Source organism: Primulina eburnea, chromosome 6 (assembly GCF_022965805.1).
Source record: "Primulina eburnea isolate SZY01 chromosome 6, ASM2296580v1, whole genome shotgun sequence".
Classification (NCBI taxonomy): domain Eukaryota; kingdom Viridiplantae; phylum Streptophyta; class Magnoliopsida; order Lamiales; family Gesneriaceae; genus Primulina; species Primulina eburnea.
Window position 1 is genome coordinate 37,196,265 of NC_133106.1, and position 15,227 is coordinate 37,211,491.

At 35.7% G+C, this 15,227-nt stretch overlaps 2 protein-coding genes across 3 annotated transcripts; one reads left to right on the plus strand and one right to left on the minus strand.

The window, feature by feature from the left end:
* Positions 1-848: 848 nt before the first annotated feature.
* Positions 849-4,601, plus strand: LOC140834980 (AP2-like ethylene-responsive transcription factor At1g16060). 2 transcript variants are annotated; one of them, XM_073200229.1, is made up of 8 exons: positions 849-1,256; positions 1,408-1,490; positions 1,669-1,677; positions 1,876-1,964; positions 2,083-2,156; positions 2,426-2,476; positions 3,098-3,174; positions 3,929-4,601. In XM_073200229.1, exons 1-8 carry the CDS (start codon positions 1,105-1,107, stop codon positions 4,447-4,449), a joined length of 1,056 nt encoding a protein of 351 aa, XP_073056330.1. In that variant the 5' UTR covers positions 849-1,104; the 3' UTR covers positions 4,450-4,601. The 2 variants fall into 2 exon arrangements, with proteins under 2 accessions (XP_073056330.1, XP_073056331.1); XM_073200230.1 differs by lacking the exon at positions 1,669-1,677.
* Positions 4,602-4,850: 249 nt separating this feature from the next.
* On the minus strand, positions 4,851-13,096 carry LOC140834982 (tubby-like protein 8). Its single transcript, XM_073200238.1, has 9 exons — positions 12,446-13,096; positions 12,128-12,242; positions 11,827-12,003; positions 6,002-6,054; positions 5,830-5,926; positions 5,366-5,455; positions 5,193-5,288; positions 5,059-5,126; positions 4,851-4,970 (listed from the first exon to the last, which is right to left on the minus strand). The coding sequence occupies exons 1-9, from the start codon at positions 12,904-12,906 to the stop codon at positions 4,895-4,897; spliced, it is 1,233 nt and encodes a 410-aa protein (XP_073056339.1). The 5' UTR covers positions 12,907-13,096; the 3' UTR covers positions 4,851-4,894.
* Positions 13,097-15,227: the final 2,131 nt, after the last annotated feature.

A 15,227-nucleotide genomic window follows, 5' to 3' on the forward strand; every position in this document is an offset into this window, starting at 1 on the left:
CTGATCGAATAACATCCAACTCAATATCTTTTTAATTATAAATCAACACTCCCAGCAGTGTACCAGAATGTAGTGTCCTTAATTAAATCTCTCAATACTTCGGGAAATGCGTGAGTTCCATTTAAACAAAAAATCACACATTATGGACTTTAATTGATTCTATTGTATTGTAAACTTCATCAGCAGTTAGTTTAATTCAACTACTGACATAGTTTATTTTCGTAAAATCATATGTACAAGATTATTTCATTTTAATTAAGGAAGGGAAGCTATATATCCTTGCATGTTAAAGCTTGTACACAAATATGGATTAATATACAAACCTAATTACATGAAACCAGTTAACCATGAATAAACGATTTGAATTGACTCAATATTTGTATTATGTTAATCTAATGGTAAGTTAATCTAACGTTTCAGATATATCTATATGTGCATATGAAAAGTACTCATCAATTAAGAAACGTGCACGCGCGCGAAAACATAAATATACATGCATATATATTAATTCATATAAGTGTGTGATAAAATGTATAATTGTCACATTATTCGTGGTGCAGTGACATAAACATCTTATAATAGACGAGAAATGTGTGTTCGATCCCAAGTGATGATATATATATATATATATATATATATATATATATATATATATATAGTAAAAAAAAATAAAACCGACCGTTATAACAAAGGAAAATGTAAAATCATCAGATGCATGTGTGTATGTAGGCAAATGCATTGACTAAAATAAGATGACCAGAAATTGCAGCTGCGAAATAAATTTTGAAATGAAAAAGTTTATTGGATAATCACGACCCAATAGCCCACATCAAATGAAGACAACATACAAGAAAACTCAGCCGTTTTCAGACGGCCACTAAATACCTACAAAACCACCCTTTACTCCGCCGGCCACCAACCCTACCCCACCTCACTAACGCTATAACATTGTTTCCATTTTCATTGGAGGACTTAGTCTTCTTTTCTGGTTAACAAATCTCATCAAACCCCGTATAATCTTCTTCGCTTCTTCATTTTTCTTACATTTTAAAAACGTGTGGATTTTTTAGGGTCTTCTCGCTGCAGTGCTGCACTGAAATTTTCATGGCGAAAACCTCAAAGCAAAACCTTAAAAACAGTGCTGTCAATTCGACAGAAAAGAAGACTAAGGCTTCCCCAAAGGTCAAACGAACACGTAAAAGTGTTCCGAGAGAGTCTCCTCAGCAACGTAGCTCTGTTTATCGAGGGGTGACAAGGTAATATAATTCTCTATGTGATTTATGTTTTTCTGCATGTTGAATTTTTCGATTTATTACTGATTGTCATGAATTCTTAATTACTTTTTTTTTTATTGGCAAAATGATTAAATTAGTGATGAATGAATGATGTGGTGAAATAATATTTCAGACACCGGTGGACGGGTCGATATGAAGCTCATCTGTGGGATAAGAATTGCTGGAACGAATCCCAGAACAAGAAAGGGAGGCAAGGTATGTCAAGATTTCATTTCTTCTTTTTTTTAATAAATATTTTTATTCATGATTAGGAAGTTTAGCAGAATTTATTTAATTAAAATACGCCATCACTGATGCGGATTTACTTTTTTTTTGCTTTTTGTTGGTTTGCATTGCTGTCAATGGTGGTTGATGTGATCCTACAAAAATGCAGTATATCTTGGTAAGTATATTGACCACAATTATCATGTAATTTAAATGTTCAAACAAAAAGCCAAGAATGAAAAAAATCCCTTTCACAAATTTAAACAAATCGGCAATTAAAAACACTTTTTTAGTGATGAAATTAAAAATCTTGTTGATTTGATCACGAATCGGCCCTTTTCACTGAAATGTTATGATTTTAAATTTGTGTTTTTAGGGGCCTACGATGACGAAGAAGCAGCTGCACATGCATATGACTTGGCTGCATCGAAGTATTGGGGACAAGACACCATCCTAAATTTTCCAGTAATTCGAACTCCAGACAATTTTGATTATCGATGATCATCGACTTCATGAAAAAAATGACGATTCATTTCAATTTAACGACTTATTTAAAAAGCTTGAATTATTTTTATGTACGTAGCTTTCCACTTATCAACAAGAGTTGAAGGACATGGAAGGCCAATCGAAGGAAGAGTACATTGCTTCATTGAGAAGGTACAAAATAAACAGAACCAAGTCAATAGTACTATTCGTTGCAAAGAATGATTAATTAGGGAAAAAAACACCAATTTTAATGAAAATTGATTAAATTTTATGTAATAATCATTAAAATTTAAAATTTTACCCCCTTAATTTTATTTTATAGACTTCATATTAAAATTTAAATACTTCATTTTGGTCAAGATTCTTGTTACATTTTAGGTTATCAACGAATCTAGGTTGTTAACGTTGTTTTGACAATTTTTCATTAACTTCGATGGCAGGAAAAGCAGTGGGTTTTCTAGAGGCGTATCCAAGTATAGAGGAGTGGCGAGGTACGTAGTCTACTGAAATTCATTTCATTTAATTAAAAAATTAATAATGTTTTTTTTATCTTTAAAAATAATAAATATTTTAGCCTCCACAAATATTTTCTACTTCTCTTCTTTTATCTTTTCTAAATGTCCGATTTCGTGACAAAACATTATGACAATGACTCACATAAATCAGGGAAATAATTAATGGCTTTGAAAAAGTTCACAATCTCCCAACTAAAATAATTTGATGCGTTTCATAAATACAATAGGGTCCTATACCAAAATTTGAATTCACATCACTTATTGCCAAAACGGACCCTTTAGTTCATCACATAACAAAAGGTTAAAAATTGTGCCATTATGTTGTGAACTCTATGAATAAATATTTAAAAATTTGAATGATATATACATGTATTATTATGATATAGATTAGAGGCGAATTTCATGCGTCCTCGGGAAAAAATATTCAAATTATACGCACATTTTTATCTTCTCCATCCAGACTAATGCCAATGAAATTGGCTCTAGATATGGGAAATTGATAGGCATGATGAATGTGAGTGAAATGCTAGGTTCTATTCCATGATTTCAAGATTTTCGGGCAATAATTTGTTTGCCTTTTTTTTTTTTTTTGCTTAGACATCATCACAATGGAAGATGGGAAGCTCGAATAGGAAGAGTCTTCGGCAACAAATATCTTTACCTTGGGACATATGGTACGTCATAATATATATTTGCTTATATATTAAGATATTTATTTATTTAATTATTATTCATCATTTTTCATTCTCGAGCTATTTTCACTCACTATTGAATGTATTATTTCATTATTATTATATTAAATATTGGGTGATTGAGCTTGGAAAGGTCCACAGAGATACTCCTAATATAAAAATACACTGCTTAAGTATAGTTCCTCGAACATACTCGATTTAGAAAATGAAATTTGATAGTACATAAAACCAAAACTATAAATAAAAAGGTACACACATGAGCAAAAATGCAATTTCCCTAAAATATATGAAATTTCTAATAATTATTATAGTTTTGTGGGCGTAAGTAGTCAAATATTAAACCAACATGTTCACATGTATAAACGAGCATCAAGTATAATGGCAAATAGTTAGTAAGCTGAAAGCAAAAGAATATGGTTGGCTAAATTATATTGCGTAGATCACCAACCCTCGACAGCTAGCAAGATCTGCTATTGTACATTGTAAATGCAATTAAAATTTCAACACTCGCCCACCAAATTTTTCATGCAATTTGAAATCTTGAATTTATTATATATAGTTAAGTATTTAAAACAACCGAATTTCCCAAATCGCCCTTGAATAAATTCCATTTAGGTTCTTTGAGTTGAGGTATGAGTCTCAGACTCGTTACTTCGTCCTAAATTTAAGATATTGATGTAGTTGAGTTGTAAGTGGTCGAATTTCATTTTGGTTCTTATATCTTGATTTTGTGCAGCTACCCAAGAAGAAGCTGCGGCTGCATACGACATGGCAGCCATAGAATATCGTGGGATCAATGCTGTTACTAATTTCAACTTAAGTCGTTATATCAATTTGTCGCAACCTCTGGCAAGCGATGCACGAGCAATCCCTAATGACAAAGTTGACATTAACAAGATCCACGACCCTAATCAAGAGTCAGGATTAACCTACCTCAACTACCACGAGCAAAGCTCGAGTTCGGCTGAGACCACCACCGAAACGCCACCATATCTCGGTGGCTCATCCATCACTGCCATGTCGGCCCTAGGAATATTGCAACAATCCTCCAAGTTCAAGGAAATGTTGGAGCAAACAGCAACCTGTGACAGTCCTTTGAGCCTCTCTGAACGCGATATCCCTCCTCGAAGTTGCTTTCCTGATGACATACAAACCTCGTTCGATTTTCAAGATTCGAGCAGGTTCTCTGAGGAGCAAAGCATTATTTTCGGGGACTATGATTCCTTTGCGTTGCCAATGTACGAGCTTGATGATTAGCAATAAATTAAAAGTGATATTATTTCATTGCTTAGTGACTGAGATTAATTGATTCTTTTTTTGAAGCCAACAATATTCTAAGGAAGATTGACACTTGGTTACTTGGAGCATGCAAAAGAGGCTAGGTTTTTAATACTATAATAGAAATGAGAGATTTCATTAAAGTTCTATTTTGGGCAGTCTATGTCAATGCATGATTAGTTTTTCCATCTTGCAATCATAGTTCTTGAGGTAACTGCAGCTATTTTTTTTGTGTGTTGAAATTTTTTCTACCAATTTATTGTGATATTTTATGTGTTAAAAGTTGCTTTCATGGAACTGAACTCTATTATGGATGAAAATCTAGCACATAAGCGCATAAAATATTTAGTGCGGAAAATTAATGGGAAAATAGTGATGGATTTGATCCTTGCGGTAGAATTTTGATTCATCAAGAAATGCTCGATCATACTGTGCAGCAGAGTTTTGAATCTATGGAAGCCAAACATATGCAGAAGGCTTGGTATCCAGTTAATGGATATCTGCAAAATAGATTATTTCTGATTCTCAGTAATGTATCACGGAAAATAACACCAGGGATACTTGACATTTATATTTGATGTCACCTACCTATAATCCATTTCATATTTGGACTTTGCCACTCTTCCAAGTTGAAGGATCATTTGCTTTCCGTTCCTCTAATGTCAATCACAATAAGATTTTGATCGGTAGCTTAAAACGAAAGATGTATAATGAATGATTACCTCCAAAGTTAACTGGAAGTTCTTCATCGAACTTTGAATTTTAAGACCTGCCCTTCCTCCTCTGTCTCTGAAATCCAGCTCGTATTGCTTCGAGGTCTAAGCAAAATAATGGAGTTATCTTACGTTCTGTAAGAGAAGGAAATGATCAGATTAAATCCACTATACACACCTACCTTATTGTAATGAGGAACTTTTGAGAACAGCTGATGAACTTTATCTTTGTTCATCTCCCATTCTGTGGGTAATCCATTAATATGTTGTACCTAATACATGAAAAGCTACTCGATATGATTATAGGATCACATTTTTTCAAAAAGTTCGATGAAACTATTGATTAAAAAAGCACAGGGCCTAACATCTACAACTATTACTGAAAACTGATGGTAAGCATCAACCTTATCCAAATCTTTCATGCTGCAGAACAAAAAACACCAAATTTCAGATATAACTGGACCATATTTGGGATTGTTAGGGTATATAGTGGTAGAGTTGGAGACTCAGAGGCCTCTCTTCAATTTTCCTCGTAACATATATTCTTAGGTATTGCATATAAAAAAAAATTGATTTCTATTCTCCTAATTTTTTGAGTTTATATATATCCTCCATTCTCAAAACTTCAGGCTTTCATCAAGTTTACCTGATTAGCATTCTTCAGCTGCATAGAGTAGTGCTTAGGAATCCATGCCTTCATGCTTCGGTAACTTCCAGTCCAGGAAGATATAGTAGGCACGAATCTGCAAAATCCATAGTCGAGCTTTCATAACTTCATCAGGAACCTGTAAAAAATGGTTCCTAAAGATTCAACTTACTTCACAGCAGCCAATAATTTGGGGTTTCTATTCAACATATTCTGACTTTGCCCCTGTAAAATGCAGCAAATACTGTTAAAGAAAATAAAATGAATTTACTAATGCAGATGAAGCTAACTCACGACTCTTTTTCAATAATCTGCTTAGTTTACATTTTAAATTATTAAAATCAGGACAAGTTTAAATACGTGATAAAGTCAAATTAAAATATGGCTCATTGTGGTCTCGTGACTTCAACATGGGAATCAGTTTGACTTCTAATTCTAATTGTTGAGAAAAATCGAATAGACAAACTCTCAAGATAAAGAATCAGCAAAGCATCACCGAGCAATAAGAAGAGACACGCATTTACTTTGTTCGGATTATGAACAATCCTACATCCAAGGTTCTGGGAACACCCCAATGTAATCCACTAAAATGAACAAAGTCGGAATGATTACAACACACTCTCAAGATTTCACAGAGCCACACTTCTACCCAGTTGTAAATACAAAACTATATGTGTATATCAAGCTTTGATTCAGAACTCGATCTCGCTTAATCCAGCAACTCTAAGCTCAAGAATTGTATCTAGAAAAGTAAGAGGATCAGAGTGAATTTTATGCCCTGTATGTTGAGAGATTTTGATTCCGTGAAGAAGCTCAAGAACGTTGGCTATTCAGTTATATCAGATGGAACCACCACCATCCGTAACCAACTTTCTTCCATTTAATCCATTGGCTTATTTAGGATTGTTTTCAGCCGTTGGATGAGCTTCCTATTGTTATATACAATCCAAGCTCTTCCCTGCTTAATATAATGAGTCAAATAACTCTTCACAATTCTCCACCTATTTGGCTCATTTCAGTGCTTTCAAAACGATGTTCCCATGAATAAGACCTGGCATTCAGTCCATCAAGTTGAGCAAGCTCAAGGCAGCCTTGAGTTTGTTCACTGGAATAACTTTTGTTAACATGTCTGCTGGATTAATCTTTGTGTTGATCTTTTTGACACTAACGAGTTCCCTTGAGATGATTTCTCTGACAAAGTGTAACCTTACATCAATGTGCTTTGTTCTTTCGTGGAATACTGCATTCTTTGAAAGATGAATAGCACTTTGTGAATCACAAAATACTGTAACAGATTTCTGTTCATAACCCAACTCAGTAACAAAGCCCTTGATCCACAATGCCTCCTTGACAGCTTCTGTGAGAGAAATATATTCAGCTTCGGTTGTTGACAAGGCTATCACATGTTGTAAACTAGACTTCCAGCTTACAACATTTCCTCCAACCGTAAAGACGTACCCAGATATTGACCTTCTTTTATCAAGATCAGCAGCATAATCTGAGTCACAATATCCTATGACTCCGCATGTTGTGTGTTGTGATCTGGAATATATCAATTTGAGTTTCTTGGTTTCTTTCAAGTATTTTAGCAGCCATTTCACGGCCTGCCAATGTTCCCTACTTGGGTTACTCATGAATTTGCTAATTAGACCTAATCCATATGCTATATCTGGTCTCGTTGATACCATAGTGTACATAATGCTTCCTACAGCATTTGAGTATGGTACTGACTTCATGTAAGCACGTTCAGATTCAGTATCTTCTTCCTTGACCGACTTTAGCTTGAAGTGTGCACCAATGGGAGTGCTTACACTCCTAGCATCTTTCATACCGAAAATGTCCAATAGCTTACATATGTATCCTTCTTGTGATAGACTCAGAGATCTTGCAGATCTGTCTCTGATGATATCCATTCCTAAGATGCGTTTGGCTGGCCCGAGATCCTTCATGTCAAATTCAGAGTTAATGAGGCCCTTCAATCTCTGTATTTCCTTCAAGTCCTTACATGCAATGAGCATGTCATCTACATAGATTAGTAGATATATTTGTGACTTGTCTAAAAGTCTAGCATAGTAAATGCAGCTGTCATAGTTTGACCTCTGGAACCCTTGGCTCAAAATAAAGTCATCAAACCGCCTATACCACTGCCGGGGAGATTGCTTGAGACCATAGAGCGATTTGTGCAGTAGGCAGACTTTTCCAGCAGCATCTTGTTGTACAAATCCTTCAGGTTGTGTCATCAGTATCTCTTCTTCTAATTTGCCATGTAAGAAGGCAGTCTTGACATCCAACTGCTCTAATTCCAAGTCAAGAGCAGCAGTAATAGACAGTAGAATCCTGATTGAGGTGTGCTTTACAACAGGAGAGAAAACCTCATGATAATCTATGCCTTCAACTTGGGAGAATCCTTTTGCCACTAACGTGGCCTTAAATCTCGCTGCTTCTACACCTGGTATCCCTGTTTTTCTTTTGAATACCCACTTGCAACCAATGATTCTTTTGCCTTTTGGTCTATCAACGAGGGTCCAAGTGTTATTTTTATATAAGGACTCAAGTTCCTCATCCATGGCTTTCTTCCAGCTTTTGCTCATTTTGGCTTCAGTATAGCTGGTTGGTTCCTCAAGCTCTAATAGCTCAGCCACATTCAAAGCAAATGCTATGAAGTCAGCATTAGCAAATCTCGGTGGCATTCTTATCTGTCTTCTAATGCGATCTCTTGACAAAACATAGTCATCTAGTGGTTGGGCATTATCATTATCCATATGAACTTCCTCATCATTCTGGACTTCTTGCACATTAGTATGAGAATCTCCTTGAGTCTGATTCTGTGACATGTCATAGGTATTTTCGGTTTGCGAGTGATTGCCACCAAAAGGATTTTGGTTTTCAGTGTTTACATCTTCGACATTTCCTTCCAAGTCTTGAGGATTCACCTGATTTTGCAAGTCCTGCTCAGCTTGTTTAGAGCTGGCAATTTCTGGAATGTTCATGTTAGTTTTATAAAACACATTTTCATTAAAAGTTACATCTCTGCTTATCACACATTTGAGATCATCTAATAGCCATACTTTGTAACCTTTTATTCCACTAGGATATCCTAGAAATATACCTTTCTTTGCTCTAGGATTGAGTTTACCTTGTTTAACATGAACATATACCACACAGCCGAAGGTTCTTATGTGTTCATAATCAGGCTTTATCGAGGACCATTTCATTTCGGGAACTAGAAAATCTATAGCAGAAGATGGTGACCGATTTATCAAATAACAAGCTGTTGAAACAGCTTCAGCCCAGAATTTATTTGGCAAACCACTCTCACTTAGCATGCATCTAACTTTGTCCATAATGGTTCTGTTCATGCGTTCTGCCACACCATTTTGTTGTGGTGTGTATGTGCATGTTCTATGTCTAACAATTCCATATTTTGCACAAAGGTTGTCAAATTGTTGATTGCAAAATTCTAACCCATTATCTGTTCTTAGCCTCTTTATTTTATTTCCTGTTTGGTTTTCAATCATGATTTTCCATTCAAGGAATTTATTGAATGCATCGGCCTTTGTTTTTAGGAAATAGATCCACACTTTCCTGGAGTAATCATCAATTAAGGAAATGAAATATTGAGATTCAGAAAGTGACAGAGGTACCTTAGACAACCCCCCATAAATCAGAGTGGATGTAATCAAGGGTTGATTTTGTATTGTGAGTGGCTGTGTTGAACTTCAGTCTATGAGCCTTTCCCAACACACAATTTTCACAGAATTCCAGATTGTTGATTTGCTGCGGGTCCAGGAGACCTTGTTTGCTTAGTTCTTGTAGTCCCTTTAGACTCATATGCCCGAGTCTTTTGTGCCACAAAGCTGTTTTATCCTTGACAGGTGCTATGATATTTGTTTCTGAAGTGACGGTACTACCTTGCAAAACATACAGTCCTAACTTCAAATTTCCTTTCATTATTACCAGAGACCCTTTTGCAACTTTTAGTACACCGTCTTGAGCTTTATAGCTAAAACCTTTTTGGTCCAGTGTACCTAAAGAGATTAGGTTCCTTTTTAGGTCAGGGATGAATCGAACTACAGTGATCACTTTCACTGATCCATCCCACATTTTGAGTTTCACTGAGCCAACACCATGTACTTTGCAAGACTGATTGTTCCCCATTAGAACTTGTCCTGAGTCTTGTTCCTCGAAGTCAAATAACCAATCTCTTCTAGGAGACATGTGGTATGTACACCCCGAGTCCATGATCCATTGATCTTTTGGATCATCAGTAGTTATGGTTAGAACTTCGGCATCCTCATATCCTTGGTGTACATTTGCAACTTCTGTTCCTGAACTTATTTCAGTCCTCTGATTTGCCTTCCTTTGAGGACAATTTCTTCTAAAATGACCTTCTTTCTTACAGGTCCAGCAAGTCCTTTTAGGTCTAGACCATGATCTGGTTTGAGATCTTTGCTTGTTCCCGTAGACTTTCTTTTCCACTGATCTGCCTCTTACATTCAAGCCTTCGCCAGCTTGTCTATATTGCTTTCCAGCAGCCTTAAGATCCAACTCCTTCGAATAAGCAGCACCTGTGACTTCTTCAAGGGTGAGAGAGTCTCTCCCATACTTCAAAGTGTCTCTCAATTGATCATACTGTTTTGGCAAAGAGTTCAGCAAGAATATGGCCTTATCTTCTTCATCGATTGTTACTTCTATGTTCTCTAGATCAGAGAGTAACTTTGTGAAGTCATCAATATTTTCATCTATGGACTTATTCTCATCCATCTTGAATCCATAGAAACGTTGCTTCAAGTAAATTCTATTAGGAAGGGCCTTTGTCATATAGAGTTGTTCCAATTTGTTCCACATCTCACAGGCAGACCTTTCTTTCACCACTTTTCTGAGAATTTGATCGCTTAAACTCAGTACAATCGTGTTTCTTGCTTTCTTTAGAATCTCGGTTTTGTTCTGCATTGTGTCGGGCATTTTTGATTCACCATTTAGAGCCTCATCCAGCCCTAAGTTTCCCAGGTGTGCGATCATCTTTTCCCTCCACAAATTGAAGTCATTCCTGCCATCGAATTTCTCCACCTCAAATCTTGCAGTTGACATATTGTAGGTTTGCCCCTGGCCAGTAGACTATCCTAAAAAAGATCAACTCAAGATTTCGGACGGGATCACGATCAAGTGAATTCCTCCAGCTCAGTCAAGATTCAACTATCAATAAACTAACCTGGCTCTGATACCAATCTGTTGAGAAAAATCGAATAGACAAACTCTCAAGATAAAGAATCAGCAAAGCATCAACGAGCAATAAGAAGAGACACGCATTTACTTGGTTCGGATTATGAACAATCCTACATCCAAGGTTCTGGGAACACCCCAATGTAATCCACTAAAATGAACAAAGTCGGAATGATTACAACACACTCTCAAGATTTCACAGAGCCACACTTCTACCAAGTTGTAAATACAAAACTATATGTGTATATCAAGCTTTGATTCAGAACTCGATCTCGCTTAATCCAGCAACTCTAAGCTCAAGAATTGTATCTAGAAAAGTAAGAGGATCAGAGTGAATTTTATGCCCTGTATGTGGAGAGATTTTGATTCCGTGAAGAAGCTCAAGAACGTTGGCTATTCAGTTATATCAGATGGAACCACCACCATCCGTAACCAACTTTCTTCCATTTAATCCATTGGCTTATTTAGGATTGTTTTCAGCCGTTGGATGAGCTTCCTATTGTTATATACAATCCAAGCTCTTCCCAGATTAATATAATGAGTCAAATAACTCTTCACACTAATTCAAGTGACTCGATCAGACCATTGTATGTGTCGTTGGGATAGGGATCCTGAACGGTTTCTAGTTAAAAAAAATAATTTAAAAAAGGACATAAAATGCATCTTTAAGCTTCAAGCTCAGATATAAAAGAACATATTGAAAAGAGTACTCATATGAACCCATATGTGAAGTGAAATATGCCTATAGCTAAATTTAGGAAACTTTATGCTTACCTGATCCCATATATGGTATTTTGATCCCATTATGTTGGCAGTCACGATGCCAATTAAGTTGTCATCTAAGCCAATATTTTTGGCCTTTGGATTTATAGATATTGTGAACTCTGATCTTCCTTTGGATCTTCTGTGATGAGCCACCCCAAGTTTGCGATTTTGTCGCCCCTGACCCTCCTATCATGTGACATAAGCAACAATTATAAGTCTTGTGCATCAAACCCAAAATTTTCATATGATACTTGGTCAAGTGCCAAACATCAAGTCGAAAACCAATTCCATAAACTCGAAATGGTCTTACGTTTGTATAAAGTGTGTACAATGTGCCTCCATCGAATCCATCCGGCGACCTTTCTTTCACTATAATACATGTGCATCTCCCTACGTCCACCGGCAAGGGCCTACACAACAAGGACCTGCAAAGCACAATCACCAAGAACCCCGCCACCTTCAATGATTAAATCCAGAGCCAGTATTATCCGAACATTTTGATATTTTTTCCTATTCCAGATGGCCAATGGATGTTTCTGTTGTGCCTCTTAATAATTAAAACTTATTTCCCATTACTAGCATTATGTCAAGCTGAAATCTTGAATAAAATTCATTGAGTATTACCAACCTATTCGGCAAAGTCGACCACGAAGAAACTGGAGCAGCTTCGGAATCAGAATGGTCCCAAACATTGACCGAATCCTTGTTCTCTGAACCAAAATTATCCGAAATCTTCAATCCAATGTTCGAATCGGGCACTTGCCTCTTCATGCACAGCTGCAAAGAAGATGGCTTCAACAGATTCTCCTTCCCATTTGAAGATTCTCTCAAGAAACTCTCTTTTTTCCCATTTTCAATAACCTTGTTTTCTCTCCCATTAATTTTCTCGGGTGTGATATTTGGTGCTGAATTCTCTTTATCGTCATTATAAAAAGCTGAATTACAGCGCATTCTCACAGAAATTGAGGCCCCGTTCCACTCTCCTTCGCTGGAGCTACGGCTATGTTTCCTCTCGATAAGGGGGTTCCGATACAGGGAAGAGCTGCACGAAGATTGGCGAGAAATCGTGGTTTCTTTGCAACAAGCCATGGTTCAAAAGTTTGGAGTTTTGGAGGAAGTACTTGAGGGGTTTTGGAGAGTTGAGTGGAAATTATGAATCTTGGATTTATGTAGTAGCGTTTCTTTTTTGGTGTTACAGATGAAACCAACGGCTGTTTGAATTTGAAATTTTGAACAAGCAAGTGTTTCGGTTTTGTGTGTGAAATCTCGTACTTGGAACTAATCGGGTAAATTTATTACGGCTTGACAAATGATTCATCCCGTGTTTTGGTTTCGTTTCCATCTAAATAATATTTTAAGGGCACCTAGGTATTGTGGGTGTCATGTCATCCAAATATTTGACACCATCAAACCAAATATTGTGGCCTCTTGATTTGTGTGCAAAGTGAATAACCGATTTATAACCGGTTATTCATATTTTTTTTTTTCATTTTTTAAATATTTTTAATTAAACTTTCTAATTTTAATAATCATTTAAATACTTTTTTTAATATTAAAAAATATTCAAAAATATTTTTAATATTTTTTATAAAATTGTAAGTTATTTTATTAAATGAAAATAAACAATTAATTAAAGTGACAGTGAGACCCATAAATATTTGATCACCAATATTTGATTGTGAAATGTGAGATATTTGAGTAGTGAAATATTTGTTGATGATGTGGACTATCGGACCCACAAATATTTGGAGAAAATACATCTACTACTGTGGATGGCCTAATAATAAAAACATATTGATATCTGTTTGCAAATACGTTAGTCGAATAAATTGTAACGAACGAACTCTGACTCGACTAAAAAAGTATTGACAAAGCTATAAAATTTTTACTGTTCATAATATGCTTACCTATTTCATTGACTCAAACATGGATAAACAGCTCGAAGGGCCCAACTAATAAATAAATTTTCTACTTTGGAAGGAGGTGTATAGACAAAGATAACAGTACTTGATGTTTATTATTTTTAAATATTTTTATTGGACTTCGAGTCTTGAATCTGAGTGTGTATGGGCGCCCCTTCAGATTTTCTTTTTTTTAGTTGCGGCTCGGTCTGGGAAGAAGAGCAAGCGCCAAGAAATTTAAACTGAGAAAAGTCAGGATCCATTATCATTGGGAGGCCCAAAAGAAACACTAGAATGGGTGGGTTTTTTTTAATTAATAAAAAAACAATGGTTGAAATGTTTGGATACAGGAATTTTTTTAAAAAAAAAACTCGATTTATAAATATATTTACCAAATGTCGATTTATTTGCTATGTGTATAAATTAATATTAGTATTTAAAAAAAACAAAATTTCATATATCTTTACTAATAACTTAACAATATAGTTAAAATTTTTGTTACTGAAATAAATAACTTTTTAAAAAAATTAAAAAGAGTGGCAGGTAGGTAATTGGAGGGTTTTGGTGATGGCTGTGAGGGAGCACCATTGATTGATAGGTCAACTAAACATTTTAGTATCATTAGTTTGAGTAAAACTTAAAAATTCCGTATCACCAATTGTCTTGTCTATATTAACTTTTTTTGTTGGAACAAAAGGAAGCACACTTACAAGATCAAGATATAATATGTTGTAACATGAATAATTGTCCTTGTAAGATTTGGAGCCAAGTGTGTGTTACGATAAATATTTGATAGTGTTAAATATCTCACATCGGTAAACGTGGATTTAAACAATTTTCTTAAACTAACTTGTAGATAAAATCAGAGTCAAGTTCATAATCTTAATTTGATATCAAATATAAAGCTCATCTCGAAAACCAAGATGCACTTGAGAAGCAAATTCTTGAGAAGCTTAATTGGATATGTGCTTTCTTGCTTGTTTGAGCCCGTCATCCTGGCGCGCGCTACAGTTGGTGCTGTGGAGAAGAATATTGTTCTGAGGTAGACAGTGCCCATTTCAGCTTACCTAAATAATCATCTCTTGTATATAACGAGTATCATTTGATATGAACATTCATTGAACGATCGGCTATTTTAAATTGTTGAACTCTGACAGAATATTGAATGTAAATGCAAACAACTAGGCTAATCTAAAACTTGCAACATTAAGTGTCTGCCCTTATATCAGAATTGGCAGCCGCAGCTGCTGCAGAGATCGAAAGGTATAGTCTTCGAAGAAGCAATGGAAGACCGATTATGTGCTTACTCGTGTGCGGCTGCACCCTTCCCCAATGCAGTCAAGCAGGTAAAGAACTTGATTTCGCGTTTGGTAAATGTTGTGTTTGCAGTTCAAATGGCGGAATGGTTGGTTTTACTCACTCTCAGAGAAAACAATTGCAGAAGGAAAACAAGATCCGTACCCATTGCATACCACATGGCTCCAAGAACTAAAAATTGTGTAGAATTCA

Coding starts and splice junctions, on each gene's coding strand:
- LOC140834980 (XM_073200229.1), top strand. CDS start 1,105: ATGGCGAAAACCTCAAAGCAAAACCTTAAAAACAGTGCTGTCAATTCG. Junction 2,477..3,097: donor AAGTATAGAGGAGTGGCGAG/GTACGTAGTCTA, acceptor TTTTTTGCTTAG/ACATCATCACAATGGAAGAT. Junction 3,175..3,928: donor TCTTTACCTTGGGACATATG/GTACGTCATAAT, acceptor GATTTTGTGCAG/CTACCCAAGAAGAAGCTGCG.
- LOC140834982 (XM_073200238.1), bottom strand. CDS start 12,906: ATGGCTTGTTGCAAAGAAACCACGATTTCTCGCCAATCTTCGTGCAGC. Junction 5,927..6,001: donor AAATTATTGGCTGCTGTGAA/GTAAGTTGAATC, acceptor TGGATTTTGCAG/ATTCGTGCCTACTATATCTT. Junction 5,289..5,365: donor AAGTTCCTCATTACAATAAG/GTAGGTGTGTAT, acceptor TATTTTGCTTAG/ACCTCGAAGCAATACGAGCT.